Genomic DNA, 11,784 nt, shown 5'->3' with positions numbered 1-11,784 from the left:
CTCAGAGGAGAATCTAGTACTGAATCTGAAGAATCGTAGATTTATATTGCTACCTGTTTGTCAATATATGTAATTTGATTTGAACTTTGCATTTTCTTTGCTTTAGAATTATGCTTTTAGATCTTTGTATAGTTGGGACTAAGCATAGGATGTTTTATTTTCAGCATTTTGAGTGTTGTGGCTTGGATTGCGACACTGAATTAATGTATTGAGGTTGAGAAAATACCAAACTTTGGTGTGTTATGTAACATATATTGTAACTCTTGGAGTTTATATATAATTGTGATGTTTTATGTTGTGAAAGTTTATTTGTGATAAGTACATCATTTAATCACTTAAAATTATGTCTATAATGATTCAACGGATGTCGTTGAGGCTTGACATTGATCGAAATTGCAAAAAATCTGAGAATTGAACCAAATCAATAGAGCCCACCGACGGCGCCCTCGGTGCCGCCGACGACACCCTCGACGCTGCTGATGGCGGACTTTTCCCGAGAATCAGGATATAATTTCAAACCGCCGATGGCACCCTCGATGCTGCTGACGGCGGACTTTTCCCGAGAATCAGGATATAATTTCAATAGAATAACTTGGGACATATTTAGTGATGAAACATAAATGGGTTAATTATATTATATTTACATTAAAAACTGAATTAATTCAACCAAATAAAAATGAATCTTTAATTGAACAACATTGATTTGGCTTGACCATGATCAGGGCCTTTGAATCAAATATTTGGCTAACCATGACCAAATTAGTCAAAATTAGTCAAATTTGACTCGTTTAGAAACGTACACCTTACAATTGTATTTAACACTGAAATTCAAAATTGTATTAAAAATGGCTTATGAATCTTAATTAGCTTGGTTGTGAGCTAAATAAAAAGATTTATGCATCCCAACTCATGGTTTGAGCAAATTTGGTCAAAATGACCAACCTAGCCCAAATATGTTGATATAATATGAGTCAAATTGAGCTAAATTCTATTTAATTGACGAATTGATTTGATTAATCCATTCCAATAAACATCTAAAACCTTATCCAAGCACCTAAAAAAAGATAAATCCATTTAAAAGTAATTAACTATAATTATCGTGGGGCTAATCATGGATTAGCGTGATGACATCAAACCAATAGGATTACTCCACAAATAGCTTCAAGAATTGTACTTTTAAAGATCCTTGGCATCACCCCATCCTCCACTCTAATTATCAATCATTTGCCAACTATCGCACCAAGTTAAACCATAGTTAACTATAATCTTAGCCTTATTTTGATCTATTAAGCAAAGGAGCCAACGCTATTGCTCGGAAGAAATTTTGTTCATACGTGATTTCTAGAGAATCCTCCAAAGTCCCTCCCTTCCATTCGGGGCCTTGGGCCAACTCCACCCACTATCAAAGCTCAATTCAAGTTTGGATATTGGTCTCTAGAGTAACCCATACCATCTTAGACCAATCTAGAAGAATGTTCTTTACAACTCAACTCAATCATGGCGAGAGATCTGTTAGATTGAGTAATTACAGCAATACAAGCTTTATTCTTGAACATTAGGTTAATTAAAAAAAAATTAGTCCATGGTCATGGATTAAAAAAAAAGGCCATCCTTGTGTAGCCCTTAGTGCCCCTAAGAAACTCAATAAGAATATTTATCTAAAGAATCCCTACAAAGTAAGAAACCAAAATAACTCAACTCTCGATCAACTTGGGCAAAAGGGACCAAAATCCTGTGTGTTTTTCTAGGTGCTTGAGAAAGGCAAAACCATAGCCATCAATCTAATTTAAATATAATAGGCAATTTAATTTTGGGTTTCAAAAAAATTATTTTTATACAGTTTAAATTCATTTAAATTTCAACTAGAGATGCATTTATATATGAAGATATAGTATATAATCATATGCCATTTTAGCGATTTTTTTTTTATTAACAATAAAAAACTTTCCACTTTAATTTAATTAATAATTAAATAGTTTCCAAAGATAACTACATGAGGAAACCATAGCTCAATAGACGGAATAATTATCCTGCAGAAGATAATTTGGTACAAGCTACAACTTTGCCTTCCTATTTCAGTAATGTCCTCAATAACCAAATGGCTAAACATACTAGTGTAACAATTTTATACATTCTTACCTTCCTATTTCAGTAATGGCCTCAATAACCAAGTGGCTAAACATACTAATGTACCGATTTTATACATTCTTCAGAAAGTAATAAACAGCTTGCTTGAACATGCTCTTAGACATCAAATGTTTATATATAGTTATTTCTAAAGACATTAAGACTCCACTACTGCTTGCAAAATTTGTACAAACAGGAAGGAGAGTTTAATGTCCACCAATCAAGAAATTCAGAAAGATAAGATCGATCGCAAGGACTGAGAGCAGATTACCAAAGGCAGCTAAGATCTACCAACAGGAGAAAAAGGTGGATGGTGAGGTTCATAGCTTGTTGAGCCTCCATTGTTTTGCATAGAGCTCATCTTGGAATAGTTCTCATATATGGCATCCTCCAGGCTTCTGCGTTTGGCAGAGTAATCCAACGCATCAATAGAAGTTCTGCTGTGCAGGGTAGCAATGCAAATTGCAAAAGCCTGCAATGAAGTAATCATCGAACCAAACTCGACCGTGTAAAGACCCTCTTTGAAAGCTATCATGCTAAAAGCATGCTTTTTTTCTTTTTTCCCTCCCTGACAATGAGCAAATTATTGCATATGTAAACATTAAAATTTCAAAATAGTAAATTTGGAAAAATATCAATCTAAGAGCATACCTGGATGAACAATTCAATGCAACGAAAACATTCAGTCGTTGGGCGTTCTTGGACTGAACTTGCAACCTTCATCTCATGAAGCCTGTCAGCAAGAACTGTAAGCCTGCAACCCTCATCCCATCCTACACAATCACAAGAGCCTCCAGTTTTCCATCTTTCAATTAGAGCTGATGGAGTTCCTAAGTCTGAGAAACCATGAATCCCGCTGGGGACAATAGCCGAGATACTGCATGCTCTTGAATATTCAGGAAATTTCTCTACCTGTAAACTATCTATCTGGAGAGAAGAGCGCTTATACAAGAAACCATTCAGCATCTGATATGGAGCTTTAACAACTATGGCAACAAGTTGATTAGTGTGCGTAGAATTGACACATCCTTGGTTTGGTAAGAGCTCCTCATTAACCAAAACAAACTGTTTGGAAACCTCAAAACTCTTAGAATCAAAACTACACAGCTTGGAGCATGAAACTTCCAAACGTCCAACAACTTCATAAAGCAAACTCGGTTTTCTACTCCCGCCATGGCCAATCCAGATCCCCCCTTTCTTCTTAGATTCTTGTGCCATAACTATTTTATAAACACCACTACAATCTTCCTTGCCCAATCTATTTGTTCTTTTCAAAGAGGCTACAAGTACACTGTTCTCACTGGTTGAGAACATAAACAGGGGTTGTCCATTCTTCCAAGCCAGCTTTACTAGAGCTTGCCTCATTGGCACAACATTCCTCTCATCCTGAAGCAAACTCTGGGGGGTAATAGGCATCTTGGTATTGGAAGTATCAGATAATCTATGCATTGATTTCAGCGAGGAAGATTCCTTTCCAGCTGAAACACTTTGGTTATTATGATTTTCTTGGGATATGGGAATTCGCGAGCTTGTAATTGGCCCAGAATAACCATCATATTTGGACTTGAGAAGTGGATCTAGTAATCTCCTCAGTGGGCTTCGTCTGCCTCTGCTGTTGCTTCTTCCTTTATCATCAGAAATAATTAAACCATTGATATCTTTATGCTGGTGGTTTGATGACACGTCTTTCAAACTAGAGCTACGGTTCAGCCATTTCATACCAGAATCAGAGGAATGCTTCTTTGGCAAAGTCTCTCTTCTTCCTCCATCCGCATTCTGATCACATGATTGATAAACTGGGCTTAACAGAAAATTTCCTGACGATTTGCTGATCTGGTTACATTCCTCATTTACGGACATATATTTAGCGGAAGGGACCCCATTCTCCAGCGGAAGAGCAGTAGCACCCATATTAGACTTGTCAGTTTGGAACGTAGCAGAGAGAAAACCAGACTGTAGAATGTCACGAGCTGCACTGCTTTGGTGCGAAAATCTTTGCGGATGTTTTTTAACTTCCATTGCCGTTTTACCACCATGCATTGAGGACAAAGTATTACCTTTTACACATCTACTCCCTTTAAGATCATCAAAATCACATCCATGCTCCGAAAGGCTCCTTTCAAACGTCCTACCAGAGTAGCCCCTAACACGATTAGAATTTTGATGATCACAGCTTTTAGACTTCTCTTCTTCTATCGAGCTACTTGTGTCAGCCTGCATGGAAGTTCTGTCTTCATGCTTTTTTTGCTCGTCAGGCTGGTCCCAATGACCAAACAAAGAAAAAGTTTGCTTCCCTTCAACAGTTGAGTTGCTACTGCTTCTACAAGGGGCTTGTTTTCCTTGAGCTGGAGAGTTGCTATTGTTTCTACCAGAATTTGAGCAAGATTGATTTGTGAGAAGAGATGGAGACTCCGCCATATTTATGGCAGAAGAAGCCTCATTTCTCTGAGCGGTCTTTTTGCTGCTAGTCCATCTCTCAAGTTGCCTCCAATCAATAACACCAAAATTTAGTGCCTTTCCCTGGACATTTTCTCCCTTCTCTACACTCTGGAGATAACATGGAACGCTTGACATGTACTTAACCAGCTCTTCTACTTCAGCTACCTTTCTGCTTGGCCATGGCTTCTGAAAATTTCCAGATGAAGACGCTGAAACCAGGACCTCAGTTTCTGTGGTATGATGATCAGAACAAGGCTTAACAGAGGGCTTCCTATAATTCAAGGGCCTGGCTTCATCATCAAAAAATGCACATCTAACCCTGGGAGTTGCAACTCTCTCATTAAAAAATTTCGAAGGCAGTTGTGACTGAACTGAAACCTTTTTAACTGGCGTCTCACAATCTAATCCAGAGGCTTCTCCATCTTTGCCAGGTTCAGCGTACAAGATGGAATGCATGATGAGTACAAATGTCTGATGCACCTCCTCAGACAAGTTATATATGTAAATACTGCTTCATCTTCGCATCTTTCTGAGAAGATTCTTTTGTATGATTTGTTAAATCAATCGGCAAGATTTATCTGCTAAAATAGTGATGAGACAAATATAACACCATAGAAATATTAAGAAAATCAAAGCAATGATTCAGAAGCATTAAACCTGCAATTCTTGCAAATTTCCTGAAGAACCTACAAAGTCAAGTAATGCTGAATCCAGAAGAAGCCCCATCTTTGCTTCTTACTAGAAAAAGGAAAAGGTGTGCTAAGCCCTGTTTGGGGTTCCCATCCTTAAAGTAACTCATACAAGAACAAATCAACCCCTACTCCCATTTTTAACTCCCTATTTATTCCAGACCTCATTATTAATCAAACTAAATATAACATCCTCAAACCTACTCTATCTTCAAACAGGAATCGAGAAACATTCAAGGAGGAAGAAAAATCAATAAGTTAAAAATCATACTTAACAGAAACGATCTGGAGGGGGGGAGGGGGAGTAAAAGGTACCTCTCAAGAGCAAAGAGAAGAAAGACGAGCGCTTTGGATCTCCCTTGAACTACTTGAAGCTTCTCTCCAAGCTTGCAGACAAGGCAAGCAACACCAATATTCTCCTGCTTTCTTTCCCTCTCTTCACTCCAGAGCTGCGGTGAAGGGTTGGGACGGCGGTCATGCCAGAACCCGCTAGCTGTTTATCGGCGGGGTAGGGCCCCCTTTCTGGTTCTCGCCGGTGTCCCTCTGCGCGCGCGCGCGAGCCAGTTGCGGGCCTCGTCGATAGCAACTGCTAGGTGTTAATAATTCTGAGCTTGCCTCAGCTCAGCAGTTACTTTCCACGACTCGTTAAATAAACAAAACAAAGTATTTACATGACACATGGAGTCAAATATGAACAGCTGAGAAATATAAAATGTTTCTATTTCTAATACATCGCCTAATCATATAAAAATTAATTCCAAAAACATATTTTTTTTCTAAGAAATAAAACTTTCTATGCTTAGGAGAATAGATATGTAAAGGTTAATTAAATATTTAGTACATTTCATAAAAAATTCTACTTTTTTATTTTGACTCACTAGACTAGATAAATGAGCTTATCAGAATCAATCAGATTCAAGTAATTATTGAGCCAAACTAAGTTCATACAAACAGCCAAAATATTTTTGATAGACCTAGCACTGGCTGGTAACTATTCATTATTTTTGACAAAAGAATGACGAAGGGCAAGGGAATCTGGATCAGCTTTTTATCCCCGGAATGGGCATTGTCTGCTTTTGAATGATCAGCACACAGTGCTTCAGAGGTCAAGGCCCCGTTTTTCTTTCATACCTATTTTTCTAAGGCTGGCATAATATTGTTAAATCCTTATTTTGCAATTTATAAGCTTTTATTATTAGGCTTCACAGGTCAAGGCCCCGTTTATCTTTCATACCTATTCTTTTAAGGTTTTTTACGTTTTTTTATTTCTTTTAAAACATTATAGAGCTAAACAAAAGGAAATTAGTTCTCTGGCATAATCCTTATTTTGCAATTTATAAGCTTTTATTATTAAAATAATAATACTAAAAACCTTTCTTTTAATATTAATATGTTGAACATTTTATAGTACTCGTGTGGAACTCATAATTATATAAATAAGTGAAATTTTATGCCAAAAGATCCATGAAGGTACAGTGATAATTTAATATATTATGAAGAGTGAACACACATATAGAATTTAAAAGTAGCAGGATGAGACGCCAAGATTTTTTAAGTCTTTAACCCTAGACATGGAAAAATAAAGAGGTTTAGCCTAGTTGAAATAATTCACTATAAATGTGTAAGGATATGGATTTACCATTTTCCCATAATTTGTAGAGCTGGATTACAATCTTACACCAAATACAAGCTTGTTCGTTTACAATATAGAAGAAACTTCTAGAGCATGGAGAAAGTTGTTGTATTCTGAATAAGACGAATACAAGCTTTTTTTTTTGTCGAGAGTTATTGTTGAATCTTCAATACAGTGTTATTTGTTACATTGTACTTAAAATATGGCATTAACAAGTAGGGTTCACCGATCACAACAAGTAGTTGCAGACGACAGTGGTATAAAATGGTTGATGGGCGTTGGTGGATGTTTGTCAGCGATTACGGGGGTCAGAAATTATCGTCTGATCTTCAATAGAACATTATTTGTTATACCACAATTATGATACTTCATTACCAAGCAGAATTATTCAACTACGACGAGCAGGGGTGATCGACGGCGGTTGACGAAGGTTAGTGATGGTCAACGGCGGTCTAAGAGAAGTGGTCGGCGATGGTCGACAGATACGGAGGCCAGAAGCTATTTGTTAGGTTTTTAGTCCAAGACAACACTATAATGACGAATACAAGTTTTTTTTGTCGAGAGTTATTGTCGAATCTTCAATACAGTGTTATTTGTTACATTGTACTTAAAATATGACATTAACAAGTAGGGTTCACCGATCACAACAAGTAGTTGCAGACGACAGTGGTATAAAATGGTTGATGGGCGTTGGTGGATGTTTGTCAGCGATTACGGGGGTCAGAAATTATCGTCTGATCTTCAATAGAACATTATTTGTTATACCACAATTATGATACTTCATTACCAAGCAGAATTATTCAACTACGACGAGCAGGGGTGATCGACGGTGGTTGACGACGGTTAGTGATGGGCAACTGCGGGCTGGCGGTCTGGACGAAGTGGTCGGCGATGGTCGACAGATAAGGAGGCCAGAAGTTATTTGTTAGGTTTTTAGTCCAAGACAACACTATAATTCGACTCATTCTCCTCCCCCCTCAAAGTAAAGAAAAGGGTATAATTATAGCCTGGTGGCATTTTGGTCATTTGGAAAATAACTCCTGGTTGGACGGTCCACATTGAACTCCCTTAATCAAAAGGGTATTTTAATGATTTAAGTGCATTAATAGCCTCAAAATTAAGTGAGATTGGGCCCATTGGATTGCTCTCATTGAGACACTCCTATTAACTATAAGTTTGGATCAGGTATGCGTTATCATGGTTGTTGGCAACTCGACAGTTGTAATCTGAAGAAGATAATGGCGGTCAGATAACATCACTTTTGTTGCGGTAAGGAATATATTGAAGTGGTAGCATCTGGAGAAGTTGTTACGCATGCACAAGTGTTTATGTTTGTTCATACAAGTAAATGAGTGTAATTATGCATTAAGAATGCAGTGGGCTTGAGAAGCAAGTATGAATGCAAGCTGAGAAACAATTGAGTACTCAGGGATGAATTAGTACACATGTGAGCATGCTTGCATCACTTGTTTGTACTAGCATCACTGGCGCTCAGAGAAGCGAGCAGCAACAGTAGCATGTAGACAGTGTGAGGCAGGCAACAGTTGTATTATAACAGTAGGCAGTGGGCGGTATAGCAGTCAGCTGACAGTTAGTGGCATGACACAGTTTGATAGGAAATTCATTCATGCGACGACAAACATAGACTAGGTTAGTGAAGGTCATGCATCGTGTTGTGGCAAATCGGCAATTAAGGAATGGCATCATGGGCTTAGATGTGGCAGAGTGGGTCGAAGAAGAGAATTGGGTCAACCTAAACATGTGGCATTGAGTGTGCACACTTGCACGCCCGTAGACAATTTTAAAATGGAATTCCTTGAAATATTTTCCTTTTGTGCAAAAATTATGAATTTTGGCATATAAATAGGGCTTTTCAGAGTGGGAGAAGGCACCCATCTCATCCACAGGTCGGAGTCCCTTTTATGTTATTGTTACCTTCTATATTAAGCTGGTGTTGCCTCATCTCCCAGGAATGTGTTGCCTCATCTATTGAGCAGATGTTAACCCATATTTTCGGTTGTTGTTTCCCTATCTCCGGGGCTGGTGATTCCATATCTCATGGGCTACCATCTCTTGGGCTGATGTTGCCCTATCTTATGGGCGGGTATTGCCCCATCACCTAAGCTGATGTTACTCCATCTCCTAGGTTAGTGTTGCCCTATCACATGAGTTGATATTGACCCAGATCTTGGGTCATTATTGCCTTTTATGGGGGAAATTTTTTGTCATTATTTTTCCTTTGAGATCTCAATTTCACTTCTTCAAGTCTTTCTTTGAAAGCCAAACTGCCTTATCAATTTGACACTTTTCCTCTGCCTCATTAGAGGCGGCTCATGGCACAAAAGTCATAGCGTCGTACTTGGTGGGGGTTCAATACCAGATTAACAGTCACGTGAATTGAATCGCCAACATATGCTTGCCTGAAATGGCTGATTTGACCTTGAGCCAAGGAAGAAGCCCTTTATCTTCTTGTATGGCCCCTAGTCAACCTAATGGTAATACTCAATTTTCACAGATCCCCTGGAGAAATCGAAGCTTCCAATCTTCTATCTTCTTCTCCAAGTCAATAAGATGGAACTTTCGGGTCGAGCCAACGATGAAATATTCATTTGGCTCCACCTTGAATAAGAAAATATGGGACTGCTAGAGTAAATGGAGAACAACTCCTCATACCACGAGATATTGACACGCCTAAAAATTACTAACTTTTTTATATATATTTCATGCTATTTTTTAATGATATTTAATTTTATTGCACTTTAAAGAAAGATATTTTGTATATTTTTTGTTACAGAGATGAAAAATGGACTTTTAGAGAAAATAGAGCAAAAAAGGTGAAATTTGGAGTCAAATTGAGCAAGTAACTAAATTCTAATTTGGCGCATTTTGTTGGAGCAAAATCGGAGCAAAATGCAACATGCGAAATGCAAAAAAAAAATGGTGCCTAGGGGCCCGAGTCAACTCTGAGGCGCCGAAAACGGCGACGGATGGTTTTTGCTAGATTTTTGGAGTTAAAAACCACCTTTTGGCACTTGGGAAGACACCTTTTGGCTTTTCAAACTCTTGAAACTTCCAGGAACGTCCAGAGGTCATATATAGGAGTAGGATTGTGGATTTCTACCTTTTGTTTAAGAGATTGGTGAGGGATTTGGAGAGATATCTGAAAGGAATTATAGGAACTTTGTTTATATCAACAAGAGACGTTGTTGGAAAGATTTTCATTTTTTTAGAGGAAAAAGCTAAGTATTGTGTTCTTCGTTATCTTTAATTGTTGTGAACACTTTTCTAGTGAATTTTATTTAACTTTAACAAAATTTTCTTTCTTATTTTATTCATGCTTAGTGAGTAGTTTTCCTTATTATTTTTCTTTGTGATGAGATTTAATCATGTGTGAGATTAAAATGGTTTGAAGATGTCTTGTATTCCAAAATTGTGATGGTATTTTCATCAGTTCTTAATTTACTTTGCACACTAATCACTTGTGAGGTTAATATTTGTTGTGAAACATAATGACCCGGTGGGGCTATGATTGCACTCAACTTGTGAATGCCACGTTGACTTTTAGGTTGGGAGTGTGGTGCTTAGTTCAGTGGTTAGCAAAAATAGATACAGATAATTTTATTGGGCATAGAAGTGATGTTTCTAGGGCGACAGGCTATATTCTTATCATTTCGATTTGGAGTTTGGATCTAAGGGTCTTTAGTAGGTCCTATAGAGAGGGCACAGTGGGTAATCTGGAGGGGGAGGCAATTGGAAGTGAGAGGCAAGAATCTACTCAGCACTACTACACTAGCTCGAACAAACTTTAGGCTAGCTGACGTTCTGTACAAGCACAAAACCACATTTTAACATTTAAACATTCAATTGCTACACTGATTATGATCTCATTGCAAGGGGAAATGGAGTTTGATTATATAATAACTTTCCAAAATTTTATCTAGTCTCCTTAGATTTGGTTTTTAGTTAATTTAGTTAAATTTAATTTTATAGTAAATTAGTAAATTTAGGAAATTTAAACTTTTGGAAAATTTCAAATTAAGACATGATAGTAGTTGACTAGAATTAGCCTAAGGGATTTCTTACATCGCTTTTTTATGGGATTGATACTAGGGTTTTTAAAGAAAGCTCTACATTACTTGAAACATGACATATACTTGCACAATACCCCTAGTGTGTAAATTATTAATTAAAAAATATAAATTTTATAACATATCAATTTTACACACTAGCCGCTAAATTTAAATTGGGTAAAGTTTTTTGTCATATTTTGGAAGTTAAATTATTGTGTAATTGCGGGTCGGGTCACGTATCCATTCGACTCAAGTAAATGTAAGTAATCACCACAATGATTGAATTCAACAGCCTTTGGGTAAGGATAACTCTATATTGATTCAATATCAACTAGATCTCGAGAAAGAAGGATTGTTAGACTCCCCATCAAAATTGGTCCCAGTAGAAGATCATGTCATCTCCCTAGTAATTAGTCTTTGAAACCTCTGGCTCCATACTTGAGCACAACACTTGTGTCATAGTCAAAAGTGTAATCTGGAAACTCATGTTGAACGATGTCAGAATTGATTGCTTGATCATCCTTTCTGAACCGAACAGCTACGAGGAATATTTGGATGTCATGGGAGCTCTAGAAGGAAACCGATCAAAGGGAAGGAGGAATTGAAAAAGGAAATTTTTTCTTCTCATTTAAGTCTATATATAGGGTATCCACAGAATTTGAACAACCTTAAATTCGTACCTAGTACTTTGAAAATTCATATCAAATCAGCACGGACCCCTATAGTCGGAACCCTATAGTCGGATCCCATCCCATAGTCTCTTTGAACTGATCAGCTTTCTTTCATCCACCGGCCTTTTTCCTGATGATCGACTCTTATCAGCAAA

The 11,784-nt window shown here is 37.5% G+C and overlaps 1 protein-coding gene across 3 annotated transcripts; it reads right to left on the bottom strand.

The window, feature by feature from the left end:
- Positions 1-2,021: 2,021 nt before the first annotated feature.
- Positions 2,022-5,866, bottom strand: LOC110031464. Of its 3 annotated transcripts, XM_020734670.1 has the most exons (4): positions 5,571-5,866; positions 5,224-5,464; positions 2,779-5,144; positions 2,022-2,695 (listed from the first exon to the last, which is right to left on the bottom strand). In XM_020734670.1, the coding sequence occupies exons 3-4, from the start codon at positions 5,020-5,022 to the stop codon at positions 2,408-2,410; spliced, it is 2,532 nt and encodes an 843-aa protein (XP_020590329.1). In that variant the 5' UTR covers positions 5,023-5,144; positions 5,224-5,464; positions 5,571-5,866; the 3' UTR covers positions 2,022-2,407. The 3 variants fall into 3 exon arrangements, with proteins under 3 accessions (XP_020590329.1, XP_020590330.1, XP_020590328.1); XM_020734671.1 differs by lacking the exon at positions 5,224-5,464 and having other exon boundaries at positions 2,779-5,147; XM_020734669.1 differs by lacking the exon at positions 5,224-5,464.
- Positions 5,867-11,784: the final 5,918 nt, after the last annotated feature.

Source organism: Phalaenopsis equestris, unplaced genomic scaffold, assembly GCF_001263595.1.
Source record: "Phalaenopsis equestris unplaced genomic scaffold, ASM126359v1 Scaffold000823, whole genome shotgun sequence".
Classification (NCBI taxonomy): domain Eukaryota; kingdom Viridiplantae; phylum Streptophyta; class Magnoliopsida; order Asparagales; family Orchidaceae; genus Phalaenopsis; species Phalaenopsis equestris.
This window is presented reverse-complemented; position numbering and strand designations above follow the sequence as displayed.

Excerpts from the sequence above, each read along its gene's own strand:
- LOC110031464 (XM_020734670.1), bottom strand. The coding sequence starts at position 5,022 with ATGCATTCCATCTTGTACGCTGAACCTGGCAAAGATGGAGAAGCCTCT. Across the intron at positions 2,696-2,778 it reads GCATTGAATTGTTCATCCAG|GGAGGGAAAAAAGAAAAAAA; the intron begins GTATGCTCTTAG and ends GCTCATTGTCAG.